The sequence below is a fragment of the Pyxicephalus adspersus genome, chromosome 2 (genome assembly GCF_032062135.1).
Source record: "Pyxicephalus adspersus chromosome 2, UCB_Pads_2.0, whole genome shotgun sequence".
NCBI lineage: Eukaryota > Metazoa > Chordata > Amphibia > Anura > Pyxicephalidae > Pyxicephalus > Pyxicephalus adspersus.
The window spans coordinates 109036736-109055136 of NC_092859.1; the positions used below are offsets into that span (position 1 = coordinate 109036736).

Here is an 18401-nt window from a genome sequence, read left to right on the forward strand (position 1 = left end):
TTTTGTATGTTCCCTTTTCTGAGTTTTGCCTTTTTTGTGGGTTACAGTCCTACACTAGGCTTTGTGTCATTGATTTTTTTGGACATATTTTGTATGTGTTCTTTTTATTTACATACTCTTGTGTTGCTTGTTCCATGGTTTTGAAGGGCTTTGGACTTTTTCTGCCAATATTTGAAAGAATTATCATTGTGTGTAAACCACTGAAACACACATTTGAATTCATATCTAGTGAATACTTGAGATCATAAAACTGTAAAACTTGCATTGTCATATTTTTCTGTCCTTGTAAGCGATGGTCACCAATGTTTAGGATATTGTATATATTGCATATTATTAACTAAACTGCATACATCTCAATGCAGGGTTTCAAACCATGGCATCTATCATTATAATGTGTTGCTCTACAATGTTGCCTGTCAAAAGGAAGTGATTCACAAAGAACTGAAGGAACATATCATGTTCATAAAATACTTTTACTCTTCGTTGCCTAGCAGCTAGAACTCCATTACCAAGTAAACCTTATAAAGAAAATAAACCACATAACATGCTGTAATATTAACTGAGTGTACACCAGTTAAACTGGAATGGGTTATTAATGAATTTGAAGAAACCATTAAACTACTGTAAAAATAATACATGAAGGAATAGAGCATGATTATATTTGTGTTGGCAAAATGACTGGTTCTCATTAAAGCTTGTTAGAATTGAAAATAGCTAGAATGATATCCAGCTATTTTTATATAAAAATAACTGAAATACTAGCATTTTCATAAAGAAAGCTTGTTTCTATGATATAATTTTCATAGTACCTCCTTGAGATGATGAAGAAGCAGCACAACCAATCATGACACTATAACAGTGCCATTTACTTTGTTTATTACAGTAGAGTGTGCTGCATAGATAGATTGAAATAATGGTGTGGTGGCCTCACTGAATGATATAATAATAAAGATCAGTGTGTTACTTGGTATTCCTAAATGGTGTTTCCAATGCTGGTAAATTATCTGTATCAGTCAAAGTAATGTTATGGTACCAAAAAACAACAGGACACCTCTCTTGCTGGTATTTACCATGCCTTCCCAGCTGATGTCTGATCACTGATATATAATGGTTCTGAAAAGAATTTATCAAATATAGCTTATGCTACGCCTGAATACTCGGATTATTGGATAAAGCTCTAAAAGTCCCTGGTAGTGTCAAAGCTTTCCATGCATACCTAAAGTCTCACTGTCTATATGTAATGTTATTGAAAAAGGATGTAGCAGGCCAGCTTCAAACTCTATTGAGCAACAGGAATTTAGACTGATTAGAGTAAATGGAATTGCCAGGAAGTTGGATGCAGCCTGCTCTTGAGCTGCATGAGCTCCTACGTACATGCATTTTATACTTACTAGCAACTTGTTTTTATTTATATTTGTAAGCTTTTAAATAGCAATACTAAAGCATTGGAAACAATTAAACCACAATTCCTGATTAGAAACATATAGCCTTTTTGTATGTGCTATCCCTTTCAAAACTATGGCAGATTTATCTTTATTTGTATTTGGAAACAGCCTTAAAATCACCATTAACTTTACATGTTCTGTACACTTTTCATTGGATTTCCCAAATATGTCTAATATGAAGACCTACCTACACTATCTAATCAATGTTGGAGGATAGGATAGAAAGTCACTAAGCTGATTCAGTGATCGACAATAAAATGAACCAATTTTTAAGGCAAAACGCAGATTTACTTGAAGATAAGAACCTTAAACTTTATGAGATATATCAAAAGGTTTAAATAGATGCATCTTCTCTCTCAAACCAGGAATACCTTTTATGGCCATTCACCCATTAAACATTCCCTTAAGATCTTCTAAGACCTACGTAAATTCAACATAAAGTCCTTTTACATGATAATTTGTGATGTATAGGGCTGCTTGAAAAATGTTCTGTATTTCACGGTGTAAAAATGAATTTCTTCACTGAGGCTTTTTTCATGTGGAACAAATTTTGTCTCACGGATCATGTGAGTGATGATCATGAAAATGACTTTAGAAGTAAAACACAGAGTTCTATCTATCTAATATTCATGACAATCTGACAACACCCAACTTGCTGATTTGAAGATACACTTGGAATAAAACCAAGTGGATATTTTTAAGGGAAAGGTACATTGCTATAGAATAAGTTTGAAATATTTTTAAATTTAAATGGTTCGGAAAATTGGCTCTTTAATTATACTGTACTTGAAGTTTATTTATTGTTTTTAAATTTAGTTATTAATGCTTAACAGATATATATTATACTATATCAGCGCTGTGTAATGAGTTGGCGCTATATAAATCCTGTTCACTAATATTATTAATAATAATAATAATAATAATATTAATATTATTAATAATAATACTATGAGGGGACTTGATTGAACAAGAGAATAAGTATTATTCCCACTGAAATCTATATACACCAGTAGTACGTTTCTAGATGTGTTCTTTATACTGTATACATATATGCATATACAGTGTATATAAATAAATAAATATATATATATATATATATTTTTTTTTTTTTTAATAATGGTGAGCCTAGCTTTACTTTACTGCTGTAAAATATGACAATGCTTAGCAGTATATACATTGCAAGAATACAATGAATAAAGGGATAATGTCAGAGGTCAACTTAAGTAGGACTCTTTTATTAAACAGTTACACAGACACAGTTGTGGGCTACCTTCAAGCAAAATCGCATCACAAGAGAAGGTCCCAGATGGGGCTTACATTTCATTGTCTGAAACATTAAAGCTTTTACATTTAATGGATAATATAGATTCCACCGGATCTTTTCTACCAGACTATGTGTCTGCCTGGGGTGTGGAAGAGCCTCTTTCCATCTTGTGCACCTGGCTTGACCTATGTGGAGTGGTTAAGCATGGGGCTTTTGAGCCACAGGTACACTATTCTTACAAAAAGGATTAAGGCCTGCATTAAAGAACACCATTATTAATGTGTGCCTAAATCAATGTGAACTCCATGGCCCAGTTTTGTAGGTTGTATAATCAGAAAGAATGGGACGCAATGGGTGACATAGTAAACTAGTAATTGTATATTCAGATGCAAAGTGAAGAGAGATTTTGGAGAGTTTTGCAGTGATTAACAAGAAGGTTTGTAGGAGAACACACTCTACAATTAGTAGATGTAGGGTTTGGATGTAGAAGTCCACCTGTCATTTGCAAAGCCATTCTCTCAGACTGCACAGCCATGTTCACTTTTCTCAACTACAGTTTTAGAAACACATCTTGGCCACCTCATCCTGTGACTGGATAGATAAAGGTAGAAACACACGGATGAGCAATACACTCCTCTCCTATCAGTCAGAATCCTTTTTAAAATGCATATGAGTAAGACGTTATTAGTTTGTATTATTGTCTCTGGCTTCCCCATCTGAACCATACTGTGCTGCAAACTACAAAAATAAAACTGAGGCATTTAAGGATACATGTAAAAGTTTAATTTTTGAATGAATACATCATTTTTTCTTTACTTTCTTTCCTGAAAATTATCACATGACAATCGTCCTCTCAGTCACATCTTTCTGTGGCATCAGTACTGTCTTACTGCATAGTGCAAAATCTCTATAAATAGATCCTCGAGTCCATAAATAATTCTACAACTAGAAAATCAGCTGCCAATGCAACACAACATGTTAGGTGATGGAAATGTCAATTTACTTGTAAACAGTGTAATGAATGTAGAAGCTAAGCTGCTGATTACACTGTGCTTGGGGTAGGTAGAGCTGTTTTGATTTTTTAATGGATTACAATCTTTTCTTACCATGTTAACATGTATAGATTACTGTTTTCCACTAAGGTCCAGTTTGGTAGATAACATCTGTTTTTAATGATTAGTTAAAGACACTATGATAATGAAAAAGTTAATTACATCTCAGGAGAAAGTTAAAATCCATTCAAAAGGTTTTTGTGACTTGGAGCCTTCTGGCTAATGATCTGACAATAGGCTTTGCACTTACTGTTATCGTTATCTTTGCTTCGCCATATACGCTGAGACTTGTAGTGACACAGAAGCATTTCTGTTTTTGTTTACAGTACAGTATATTGCACTTTACATACTGTGATGCAAGTAGAAATTTGTTCATTTATGTTTTTATGTACTTTAAAATATAAGTAATTAAATAATACCTAAATTCTTTTGACAGTAGATTTAATGTAAAAATAAATGTAGCACAAATGAATCCAATGCATCACATCAAAGTACAATAATGATAATGCATGTAACCTATATTCTGTATTCTGTAGGTATGATTGAGAAAAAAGCCACTCACTTTTCAAGACAGACTAAACACAAACATATTGAACAATGTGGAGTGATTGGTTGCAGAGTGTTACACAACATTTAAATAGCTTTTATCCACAATAATGTACATTTTCTGACTTGCTTAGTGTTTTTGGTCTTCCTTAAATCTACCAGCAAGCCAATAAAGCAGGTACTGTTACAAACCATTCCATTCTTACTGGGTGCCCTGGGAACTTTGAACCAATCCATCATGCAAATATCTGCACCAGTTTTCACAGTTTAGCCCTGACTCCCTGAAAAGCAATCCCCCATGTTAGTATTAGTCCCTATTATGGAACTTATCCACAATTCGCCACAATACCAAAGATCAATACCAAAGATCCAGTTCCAAAAGCTGTTTTACACAAATGAAAGAACCCAATGGGTTCAACAAGTTCTTGTAAATAGGTGTAAAAAAGGTACAAATACAATTGGATAACATCTAATTAAAAAACGTAAAATACAAAAAATACTTATTAGTGAAAATAATATATCCATTCATGTAAACGTTAGTGTCAACCACAGATACTCTAGCATGCGAGAAAGCATATTTTTTTTACTGGAAAAAGTATAATAAAAACAGTGCTTGAATGTTTAACATTATGAAGTTACTAGGGACACATCCAGGTCAATGTAAAAAAAATAAAAATAAAATAATAATAGAGATCTGTTTATTTTAAGTATAAAACCTTTTAGTAATTTGCTTTACATTATTTTTTTTTACTGCAAATCCACATATGTGCAATTATATTTCCATCTATGTATAATGCATTGTAGAAAGTATGCTAAGTAGCTTTAGAAATCAAGATCTGTTACATTGAGTCAGACGGATTACAACTATCCATTTAGAAAGTTATGTAAGGTTATAGGGTTGCGTTGCAAAGATTACAGAGAATGTACACATCTCAGGTTAACGGAGGATACAGACCTAGATCATCTTGTTATTGAACACAGTGGCCTGGCATAAATACAGTTTATCACACTTTCCAATTTGGTTTATACTTGACAGTGACACTCAATGCACCATCTTTTAAATTTTCAGAAAGGTTATTTTCTCTTGTTACTGTGTTCCTTATAAGTATAAAAATAAAGAACAAAGTGCCACCCTAGAAGCAACATAAGTGAAAATAGTGAAATGGTAAAAAGGCATAACAGACAGTTTAAGCTGTAAGTGCTGGTATACTATTGAAATATGATGTTCTTATATGTAAAGTTGAGCAGCATGGTATAATATATAATACATTGTCATTTAATGTTCACGTAATAATAAAAAATGTTTTAATTATTAGGTAAAGACTAGTAGAAGTTAGATAAGTTATGTTGGATTCTGATTTTTATCCTTTAGCTACTGCACTTGAAAATTAGGCCTCTAAGTCCACTATCATTTAGTTATTCATTGAAGACTCCTAAATTCAAATATATATTAAACCAAGTCATCCAATCATGGCATTTAATCCACCATACTTGAAAGCTCTGGGTAATTGTGACGAGTTGGATGGTACAATTGGAGAGTAAGTCAAGGTAAGTGTAAGTATGTCGTAGGAGGTGGGACTTATTGGGTATTCTCTCACTTAAAGGGGCAAAGCAATTATTTTTTTAAGTAAGTAAAGCGTAAATATGGTTTGTTAATGTAACATCATTTCAGAGTTAGGTTGACTTTTCAAGAACAGATTTTTACAAAGAGAAAAGCTCTAGAACACTACATTGGTACACTTAGGATAACTTATGCATGAAAGATTACAATAATGAACACAATTTTGAGCCTTCCTGTTTTCTTTCCTATAGTGCATAGTACAATTCACAGGGTAGATTTAGAGTTGATTTACTGAAGGGGTGGAAAGTTCACCTTGCTCTGTGAACGTCTGTTCCAAGCCAAATATCTACAGGGCAAATGGAAAAAATGAACTTACTATTGCACATAATTTGATGATTAAAATAAATATATCCGTCATACCACCCCTTTAGTAAATCAACTACCCCCCATAAAATAGAAAGCATTGCTGCTGCCCTGTAGCTCTATGGTAAATAATAATAATAAATATGTAAAGGGAATCCTTTTCTGATGTTTTTCTTACCATGCGGCAGCCAAATAGAGATTTAGCCTAACTGAAAGCCAAAACATTTGTCCTCCAAGTTTTCCCACTGAAATCCAAAGGATATATCTATCTAATTCATCTTGTCTATAAGACAGAGAGTAAATATATTCATGGCCTACATATGTGTTTCTGCCGATTCCGACAAGAGCCTTATCTTTAGCATCCAGAAACTGGAACAAGTTTATTTCAATCATATTTAAAAGAAGGCTTCCAGGTTTCCATTCCTTTGTAGGGCTGCCAGCACAGACACATAAGCTATAATGATTTTTCACAATTCTATGTGGTGAATCTTTCTACAGGTCAAGAGGAAATGGACCAAGGTGCCAGCAATCCAGGCTGCCCTGATAATATATGTCATTCTAGGCATGGTGACATGCGTTCTCACTAGATGCCATTTCCAGTTACCTATTATAGAACTGACACACAAATAAATATGTGCAAACAGTGAACACACTGCACGGAAAAATATAACACCTGCAGTTGATAATCTGTCATGACAGCATGAGGAGGGGTGATATCAATTTCAAAGAGAGTTTATCTCATCTGTAATCCCAACAAAAACCTATTTTACAATTTTTCTTAACACCAAGAGCCTGTGGATTTACTGGGAGTGCACTGAGCAATTGTTTTTCTTGCCAGCCATAAACTATACAGGAGATAAAAAACTATATAATGGTTCATTTATTAGAGAAGCAACCTAACTAAACGTATTATTGCTTACAGTTGTGAAAATGTCATTCCTTTTGAAACTTTAAAGTTGTCAAAAACATAGGTGGCTTTAATTTTTTAGGAAACAATATCACATGCATGTAAATATACTCTCTTTGCCCAGCTGTTCTTATTCTGATTTTTGTGGAACCCTAGGGTTCCTCCGGAGGTTGCTAGGGTATCCCACAGACCTGGTAGTAATTTAAAGGGTTTATCTGGGCTAAAATGTAAAAGAAGGAACAACATATACTGCAGATTATAGCATTACACTTTTATCCACAATCAAAAGCAACAGAAATGGTTATAAATTTCCAACCAAGGCAATATAATTCTTTTTTGATGACTCTGCTGGTTATTTAAAACTCTGTCTAATTTGCTGGTGTTGCAAGTATCAAATGACTGTCACCTTATGTCTTTAACCTTAGATATAATTGCTTGGTTTATGCAAAAAAGAAGGGATCTACAACTGAAGTACAATAATCCATAACAACCATGAAAAATGCATTTGATCACAATATAGTAAAATTAAACATTGTTTTATGTGTAACTATTCTTATTATTTAACTATAGTTTTTTTCTTTAGATGTGTTAGTTGTCTATGTCTTTGTGACAATCTGTAACCTTCAAGAGATGGAACATAAGATGACAATGTTACTAGGTGGTTTTGTACCTGTAGTTATTTAAACAGTATTGTTATTTTCCAAATGAATAAACCAAGAGGTGACTGCATGGCACATATACAAAGAAAAACCAACAGGTTTCTTACAGAAGACAACTAACTTGATGTCAAGATGTAATTTTGCTTCTACAGATGAGAAAACCTGTACTAACCACCGTATGAAAATGTGAGTTGTTTGGCTGGGATGTTAATGTTCCAACCTCAACAATGTGAAGTCAGAGATCCATATTTAATACTTGTTTCATGCCATTTAAGCATAGTAGTCAGAAAAAATATTTTTCGGAGGAGATTCAAAAATGGCAGCCTTTGAGTCTCTGCAGGTACAGGATTTCTTTCATTTGTTGCTTTTAATTTGAGTATTATTTATGGGTTCCTGCGTATATAAGACACAAACTTCACACATATTTGTATTTTACTCTTGTGATAAGCTATCAAATATGTTCATGTATGCACTGCTGTCTCAGCCATTTGTCTATAGGATTATCATGTTAGAAAAAAAAATGATATGCTACTCTTGGAAGTTACCAAGGAGGGAGTTATATATATGTGTAGGAGCAAAGCTCCTGGCATCTGCTGGGATAATAAATTGAGAATTTAATCCACTAAACAAATCCTACTTTGACTGGTTCATTACCGCAATTTATAAATAAATAATATGAATCTATTGTCAGCCTACAGTACACCATGTGAGCCTTTCTTTCTGTATGTCTTCAAAGTCAAGAATTTACAATATGTTCCATGGAACAAAACATTAAAATGCCTCTACATGAAGTCTTTTTCTTCAATTAAATGACCACCTGTTGTATATGGCAAGACAAGATGTTTTACCTTACAATAAAAAGAGAAAGAAAAAAAATGAAAGCACGGAGATCAAAAGTACTAACAGCGATCTGTGAAGTTTCAAATGAATGATTGAGGCAACATTCAATGTGTTTCAATAGTCTACACAACTTATTTTTTAAAATGTTGGGCATACATGATATATAGCTTGACCATTAAAATACATATCTGGTGTTCATTCATTCTCTAAAGAATCAAATTTCCCCAAATCAATGGCCTCAGCCAATGAATGTACTTTTTTTACAGTCAAATTCCGGCACAATAAAAGCATTATTGAAAAATCTGAGTCAAAGCAGATTAACAATATGATATCAGGGGCCTGGTACATCTGAAAAATTTCCTACATAATAAATACTCTAGACTAGGTATGAGTAAGCGAAATTTTAAAATTCAATCTCGCGGTGAATCGGGCTATGTAAATTCGGCCGTCGAGATCAAATTTTTTGGGACCTGCAAGAGCAATCGGGGGGGGCTGACAAAGCTGGGAAGCCCTCATTTAACCTCCAGTGCCTGGGGATCGCGCACAGGAGGATTCCCTCACAGCTGCATTCATGAATGCAGCTGCAGTACTCCTCCTAGAGGTTAAATGAGGGCCTACCCTCTAGTGCCCGGGTCTCGCGCACAGTAGGATTCCCACTTTGGTACTCCTCCTCGATCTTTCGATGGGTCTGCGAAATTGGTTAGCCGAAATTTCGCTGACCCATCGGAAGTTTGAGGAAATTTTCACGGGAATGTCAGAGGCATTCTGGTTCATCCCTACCTTAGACTAGCTGTTCTGAATTTGCATTAACCTGTTGTATGCAGTAACCCATATATACACAAATATTTTAAAGCTTGAGACTGACCCACATTAGAACCAGAATGTTGCCATAAGGTAGAACATAGTATCTGCTATGCTTACAGGGCAACAGGAAATTGGGTGCAAAATATGGTAACCCACAGCAGCCAGTCAAATTTTATTTTTCAGATCACTGAAATTTGTAACAAGTGTCTATGGGTCAAATTTTGAACAGCAAACCACACTTGCTAATATAAACATCTGTGTGCAGCTATTGCAATATTATTAGGTCATATCATGAATACTGGCAAACTTGCCAGCAAATAAGTCTTTTTCCTTTTACAAAGATCCATTGTATAGATATAACATATAAAGCTCACATCACGTGTGAAATGTGTTCATCTATTGGGGAGGGGGAGGCACTTCCTTTTTGCATAACATAGATTTTAATGACCACTATGAGAAAGCCAACCAACAGGCTAAGTGATGTTTTGTTATGGCCATTGAAAGCTCACAGTAAGGCTTTTTCCCCAATGAATAAAAAACTGGAATACTTAAAGAGACTCTTACTGAATAAGCACACAATGGTGCCTTGTCATCTAGAGACATCACAAAATGTCTTGCACAGCCTAGTTCTACTTTTGCTGCCTCTCTCATGGGAACTACGGATATACATATTTATAGCATTACTTGTATAAATTGGTTTACTGGGTCATGACATATACCTCGATGCAAACAAGATCAACAATTGTCACTGTGTTATTTGTTTTCGCTTTTTAGGGGAACAAGCTCCCTGGTGAATTTTAAAATGCACATTTTATTGGGCATTTCCTGCTTTATAAAATGGTCCCAAGGCTGTGTTCTTTCAGTAACTTCAAACATAGCTAGAACACCACAATGTTATCTTTATGTGATCATGTATTATTTTTTGATTTGTATATAAACTGAGACTTCATGGTTTTGGTATATAGAAAAGGAATTATATATTTTTATAAATACATAAGGAAGGGAACAATCTGAAATTTAATGTTGCTGTCCTATCATCACCCATAGTTATACATAAATGCAAATACATCTAGTTTCATTGTCCACAAGATACAATAAAAAAAGTAAGTAAGGGTAATGCAATATGTGAATGGCTGCTTTAAAAACAATATTTTATTTTTTAGCATCTCAGCCCTGGATTGGCCAAGATAGGTTGGTGTAAACGGCTGGCATGTATAATTAAATAAAACCTGACACTTCCTTTGTCCATGCAATGTTTTGAAATTGTATTAAATACAGCAATACCAACAAAAATTCAACAAAGTCAGATACAAAAAAAAAATTTGCCAGAGGAGAATTTGGATTAGAACGCCAGAAGGAAATTGGATTAGGATGCTAGATATACTGAGCACTGAAAATACAGCACAGAGCTAATTTATAGCATTAGCTGACTTTTATTGCTTGAGAAGTAGGAATGATTTCTGCTAACAACACCCAAATTCCAAACCTGACAATCTCATCAATATGTATGCTTCCTAAAAATTGCACCCCACACACTCTAGTCTACCTGTAACATGACAGATGCAAATATTTTGAGTTTTGGAAATGGAAAATCATATACCTCTCTCCCAGACATTATCTGCCATTTTATTTGAGGTTTCATCAAGTTAGGTGTTTTTCGGGGCTATAAGCAATGAACTTTCCATCAGCAGCATCTTCAGTTAATTAACCCTGCTGATTACAATAATTAGTATTGATTCACTCCTGAATGACTTCCTAAGCATCCAAGCCCAATCTACTCTGCCTGCAAAGTTCTGGGTATGAATATTAATTTGATGTTCCTCTTTGTTTTGGAGCCCCAAAGGTATAGTTTGCAATCTTATACACTTCAATTTGATAACAGACGCACTTGAGTTTTATTGTAATTTAACAATGAGTGTGTGAATACATTATGGGATGATGATAATAATGCAGACTGTTGGACTATGGATGGCAGAAATCCACACTATGATGCTGTGAAGCTTCTTAATATCGGGAAGACAATAATATTCCTTGAATTACACATTTTCTAGCCCTTTAAGCCTTTAGAATGTTATAGACCATGCAACTTTTTGGATTCATCAAAGTATTCTGGCTGGTATAGGGTTAAAATATGATGCTTGCTATAATTATCACTTAGCTTGCAATGACTGTAACAGAACCTAAGCAAGGACACTTGTTTTTCTCAATTACGGAGCCCTATAAAAGATCAGCACCTTATTTGTTGATGCATTTGTCTCCTTCATTTACAAAAAACTCACCCAGTCAACCTCCAGCCTTATAAATTTTTAGTATAGGTGGCTGCAGTGTTAAAAAAATGTATAACCAGGTGTAAAATTATCTTAAAAAAAAAACAGGGAAAAAATATTGAAATGTAGTATATATATATATATATATATATATATATATACCATCTTAAAAGAAATCTTTATCTTTTTTAAGATGGTTACCAAAAATGTGGAATGTTTTTCTAAATCAGCAAAATTTTTTAAACAAATAGGATTTTGTTGTATTTTTTACTCTGTGATTAAATAGGGAATATGAATGGAGTAATAATATAGATGTTGGGATGTATCAATTTTGAGCTTTTACAAGTAGGCCATTAAATCTTATGCCAGATCTAAATGTCCTTTTGTTGGATTTTATCTTGAGAATGGTCCAGTAGGTGCCTTTTAACTCATTGGCTTCCACATAGCAAAGGCTTTCCTTCAGCTAAGAGGTTAAACTTCTATCCAGGCTTGCCAAATTGCCTTGGCTCTCCTCCTTGGGAGATGCAGGAGACGAAATGTAAAGCATTTGCTCATTCAGATTTAGTCCACCTTAAGCCAGACGAGATCAAGAGCTCACACAAAGGGCAGACTTAAATAAAAAAAACCCAGGAGCTGGACACATTCATTTAACAAGTGCCACGATAAATACACTCTGCTCCTGTCATCCAGTATCTGTGCAACAGCCCAAATCTCAGTTTAACACAATACGATTTTCCTTCTCCTCCAGATAGAGGTACAGTGGGTTTGTTATTTTCACTTTTCTTTGCTCTTAATCATTGAAGGATCAACTACCGCACTTCCTGCAATTTCTAAACCGGATAACTCATTGCCTTCATAACAACAGATATTGACAAGCTTACTAGTGTCTGACCAGCACCTTACTCTTCAATTTCTGCTATTCACGCCTTATGGCTGTAAAGGTCACTTTGTTATTGCAGAAAGGTGCACATCTCTGCTTAGCAATAAAAACTGTACTTTCTATGAACTGATACGTGCTAAGAGCACCAAGGAACTATTTCACATTTAAAAAGAAAAAACAAAGAAAAAACAACAAAAAAAGGCAACATTAAAAGAACCAATATCGATATCTCCATACTAGGACAATACCATATAGAATAAGCCTTTCATAATGAAAATACCATAATGAGTTCATATGTTATACATGTCCATTTTCTTCATATGAACCACATATTATTAATACCAATGCAAGCATCTTGCAGTTAGGTTAAAGAGATATGCAATGCAATGGCAAAGCAGTTACTAGTGGGCTGAATTCCAGGTAATTCCAAAAGGGGTAGATAGGCCTGGGGTACAGGTGACACTTGGGTCTTTAGCAGAGATCTGCAGCTGTCTCACTTCCTCAGCAGTATCTTTTGACTGATTCATGAAGTGGCATTTGCATTGGCTTCAAAATGAGCCACCTTGCACGCCCTCTCAGTAGGTGGCAATGGAATGGTGTATGGATGATAGCAGCTGCTAGCTAGCAATAAATGAGGCACTGTCTGTGCAAGGAAATCAGAAGCATATACAGAAGCATAAAGCTCAGCTTTTACAGATGAACCAAGGAAATTAAATACACAACATGCAAATGAAGATTATTTAATTCAACCCAACAACAAAACATACATGTACATGCGCTTCACATGAAATAACTAATAAACAGAATAATTTAAATGGGTACAGCAATACATACATACATTTGTCAGCTGCCAAATGAACCCTTTAAGACTTATATTGCATATATAGCAGCTTTTATTTGCTTCCACACAAATGTGTGAAGCATAGGTAACCCCTTGCATGCTGGAAAGTCTGTAATCAGAGGCATAAAGAAATAAAACAGTGTAGTACATATTGGCTAATTGCAAGTCTGCAAATATGAATGTATGGTCCATGCAACATTTGGACATCAGTGTAACTATTTCTGTATAAATATCAATTTTAGTAAAGTTAACAGTCCTGAGAGTGAACAATTAGATAGATAGATAGATAGATAGATAGATAGATAGATAGATAGATAGATAGATAGATAGAAATGGCTTTTACATCAAGGGAGCTGTCATTTCAGCAACAACATAAACTGTTTTGGGGTCATACAGGGACAGAATTGTTTTAAGCTCCCTTGCTTCCCCCTGTCAAATCTTTCAAATTGCACACAATGCTAAGCTTTAAAAAGCTGTTTAGAAATAATGCTGCAAGATGAATGACACCGACCAGAAAAATAAATCCAACCAGTATAAATGATAAACATGCAATATATGCTAGAACTAATGGCTATAGGACATAAATTACATACACTAATAGGGAAGCGGGGCTGTTCCATTCAATATTTCAGTACTTGAGGGAACCGCCAAGCAGTTAATCTCTACAATGAAGCTATTTTGAAAACAGGTCTGATATGCATATATACAACTTTTACTGTACAGCCTGTGCAAGGTTAGAATCACATTGTTTTATAGATAGCTGTCAGAATAAACTTTCTGAGCATGTGTGGTCACTACACACACCTAATACATTTTTATAGGTATCCTACCCCTACAATATTGGCCTAGGCAAAAATGTAAAACTATTTGGCTTATGTGGTTTAGCTAATAGACTGCACTTGTCATTGTATTTTCATCCAGGATTTTTTTTTCAGAGAAAGAAAATGAAGCATGCAAAGAATGATAAATAAATAAAAAATGCAGATTGGTATAAAGCCTGGAGCATAAATAAAGATCCAGACGCTTCTCAAAAAGATATTTTTTTTTCTAAACAAGTACAGTATGCCTGAGTGATCTGCCCTTTTGACTGTTGTGAAACCAAATCCCCAAATAACTTTTCAGCCACTGCCAGGATGAATTACGTTCAAGCAGCATACATACAAATGGACACATATGATGAGCTATAAAAAAAAAAACATGTTTTATGATCACCATCATTCCCTTATTAATAAATGTCTGCTCTCATTCTACAAGCAGGTAAAACTTCAAATCACACCTCTAGGAAATGGCAAGAAAAATTCCAGAGAACAAGGTAATTGTAAGATTAATGCTCCTATTAAAGACCTTTAAAATCAATAAGTTTTCCAACGTAGTTAACGGATAGCTAAGCTATAAATCTGAAATCCTGAAAACATGACTTTGTTTTGCAGAAAGTATGGCTTAACAGAGGATAGCAAATTAAGAAAGAAAAAAAAAAACACAACAAGCAGCCAATACTTAATAGCCCATGCTGACATTAGTCTGCGCAAACAAGATTATGGAAGTATAGAGATAATGAAAATAAGGCTGGGGGGAGAAAATACTGCCCCAGACATGCATTAAGCTACTTTGACAGCTCCATTGTTTGACTGTCCCATTGTCAGCCCCAAAGATGCATTCGGTGATAGAATGTCTAGCAGCAAATAAACAAAAGACTGATTTTATTCTCATTCTGGTGCCAGTTCATATACTGGATTTTACCATTAAATATTACATTACGCACAATGATTTATTGTACACATAACTTGAGTTCAAGTAAAAAGCTAATGATAATATAGTCCCCTGAACAAGGCAGAACCCTAATGACAGTGTTTAGGTAGGCTAAGTCCAGCTTAAAGCGGCATTTGGAGATCTCTGTTATGAAGGCTTAGCTTCTATTTTTTTATTTTAGGATTATTTTTGTGCATGACAAACAACTGATATACTTTAATGGAAAGGGATGGCAAGCTGGTCATTTAAAGCTGTCCTTTCCACCCCTAGGACAAAATCAGTTCTTGCTGTGGAGGTAAGCAGTAACAATTTAGTCCTCAACAGCAAAGAGAGCTACTTATTACACAGCATGTTTATAGGCAAGACCATTTAGGACAAGCGGAAAGCATCTGCTAAAACAAAGGAGTATACAACATACCTTAAAAGCAGCTCCTCATTTCTCATAGTAACAGCAGATTTGGGACAGCGCATGCTTTCTGCACAGATATTCTCAACAAAAGCCGGTTCAGAAGTGCGCTCAAACATCAATGCCACAGTAGCTTCTAATGGCTATGGCTAGTCCCTCTCTCTCTTTCTCTCCCCGCTCTCTCGTCAATGCTGAATGGTGAAGCAAAGGGGCCCCTGCAGACTCACTAAGCAGAAATAATCCTCTGTGACAAGTTATGTTGTCTGGCCATAATTTACATTAGTGCAGTGTGCTGCCTATAGGGGCCTTCCCTGCTTTTGGTATTTATTGTCTTTTACATGTCCTAATTTTCTTACTATCAGTTAGGGAATAAAATATAAATAATAACAAATTATCTTGACATTTACAGCGACGCAATACCAGTTTAATTTTTTTTTTTTGTGATAATAGACTAAAGTGAATTAGATCTGATCATTCAAAATATAATGGCTCAAGAAGTAGCATGCAACTTTGTATACATTTTACGTAGCAAAAAAAATAAATAAAATAAAGACAATAAATGTTGTCTCATTTGCATATATCTCTTTGCTATAATAAAAAAAGACAGAGAATATAGGTCAGGGATAAAAGAAATTCAATTGTCCTTTTTCAAAGATATTTGCTATAATATGTTAATTATATATGTGTGATTCTGCCCCAATAAGCATCATGATACATTATTCTTCTTGATACAAATGTCTTATTGTGCTGCTTTTATGTTCTTTCTTACTTTTTTTTATGATAGTAACTATCTCGGAGCACTAAGCCATAATTCATATATGTTTCAGAATTGGTTTTGTACCCAGGAGACCTAATAGCTATTTGAATTGATCGGACTGTCTGATCATGGCCATGTCATTTCTTTTGTAGTAACTCGATTATAACAGTCATCCAGACACTAAAGACCTTAGCTTGACACCAGCTGGGGGAGCTGTTCGGAAAACCACTAACACTTGGGATTTTACTGGTAGGTGCCCCAGGCAAAAAAAAAGTAAGCTTTTCCTAAAAAAAAATCCACAGTCCAGTTAGTCTCATATTTTAAAAGTACTAAGGTTTTGATTTATTTTCCAAACACAATGGAACAGCAGACTTACACCATCTCTTTACTCACACCAATAGTTGGGGTTCCCATATGGGTTCCCACCAGCTTGGCTTGAATACATATTCTTAGGCTTTTGTTGCACAACTCTCATCTTCATGGAAGAAAGTCAACATCTTCAAGCTCAAAGGCAATACCTATCTTCAAATTTGTATAACTTGATTGCTTTGTAGTATACACAGATGTCTTGAACCTTGCCATAATAGTTTAGTAAGTGGCAGTTTGCTGTATTTGAAAAGCAAGTAGGCATTTTATCTGTGTTGCAGCTTATTGCACTGGCGTTGCATTCCACCATTTAAAGCCTATTATTGGGCTTCCATATATCATTTGCTGGCTCATCATCCATCCAGTTTCCAGACAATGGCAATGGTACATCCCTGTATTGGTTGTGTACATTAGCAGATGTTTTCTTTATCAGTTATGTTGCTTATGTCTTGAATTATTTATATTAGTATATACTATACTATATATACTGTTGTTATTTGCCAAATCACGATGGGACTACTGCTGGTGCATTCTGCAGCATGAACAAGGTTTCAACATATTGTAGTCTAGGCCTGGTGCTCACTTTCTACCAAGCAAACTGTGGTATAACTTGTTTCACATATGATGTTGCAAATCTGGTTCACTTGAGGAATTCAACAACGAATTGGAGGATGGGGTTAGTAGGGAGGATGGGGCATAACTGCATAACCCATCGTTTTTCTTTCTTTCATGCTGCTCATCTAAAATGTTTTAAGGAGGACTGGCTGCATATAGGACTGACAATGATCATTTTCCTTCACCAAGCCAATGTGATCAAATATTTTCATCAACTTTGCAGGTCTATTGCAGGATTTGCATAAGGAGATGAAGAATGACAGGGTGCATTAGCAGCAGCTGCAGACAATTGGCTGTCCTGCAGCTTAGAGGAGGAAGAAAAGGAGGACTCTGTTAGTCAAAGTACTGTATCTTACATTTGATTTGGTTGCATAGCACATCCACTCTGTAAAAGAAAGGGAGACTTAGTCTTCTTTAACCCCCATACACCTCCACAGGCAGAATCTCCCGCTCTATTCCTGCCTAATAGGGAATTGCCTAAATTGTTTTGCAGCTATGGCAGAGTGGGGAGGGGGTATTATGCGGTGCTTAGGCGCACCATTTTACCACACAAGTATGCAGTGGCATGCTGCATAAAATGTGTAAGATAATAATAAAATAGAATAGTATAGGTTGTATTTAGATTTTTTTCAGTATACATTATGCTGCGAATATACATGTGCCACCTATAATACAAACATGTGAGCTACCCATGCTACTATAATAAAATATTCTCTGTGTGTTTGTTCTCAGAGGATTTTAGAAACAACAGTGTTACCAGAAAGGGCAGGAGACAGTCCACCAATTTATACAATATCTATCTTAAAGCTACCACCCAATGCTTTCCCAGACAACAAGCCCCAACCTATGGTTCAGCATCTCAACAGGAAGCTTGGAATTGAGTAATGGCTCACAGAGTTGATACTGATGTTGAGGATGGTGGACTATATGTTGATGTGTACTTGTAAATGTTTCTTCATGGGGAAGACAATAAGAGCCTTAAAATTTGTATGTATGACCACATTAAAACAACAAGGATGGCACAATTCTCTCACCTACAGGGAGACGTTTTGCAATTTACCATAATTACAACCCCTCGG

The 18401-nt window shown here is 35.1% G+C and overlaps 1 protein-coding gene across 17 annotated transcripts in view; it reads right to left on the reverse strand.

The window, feature by feature from the left end:
* CELF2 (CUGBP Elav-like family member 2) overlaps positions 1–15751 on the reverse strand; it is a 320093-nt gene extending 304342 nt beyond the window's left edge. For 14 of the 17 annotated variants that reach the window (XM_072401817.1, XM_072401813.1, XM_072401802.1 and 11 more), the window contains exon 1: positions 15597–15744. In XM_072401817.1, the coding sequence (XP_072257918.1) occupies positions 15597–15703 (107 nt within the window). In that variant the 5' untranslated portion in view covers positions 15704–15744. Of the gene's footprint in view, positions 1–15596 lie in introns of all 17 variants that reach the window. The other 3 variants (XM_072401811.1, XM_072401815.1, XM_072401801.1) reach the window with 3 other exon arrangements.
* Positions 15752–18401: the final 2650 nt, after the last annotated feature.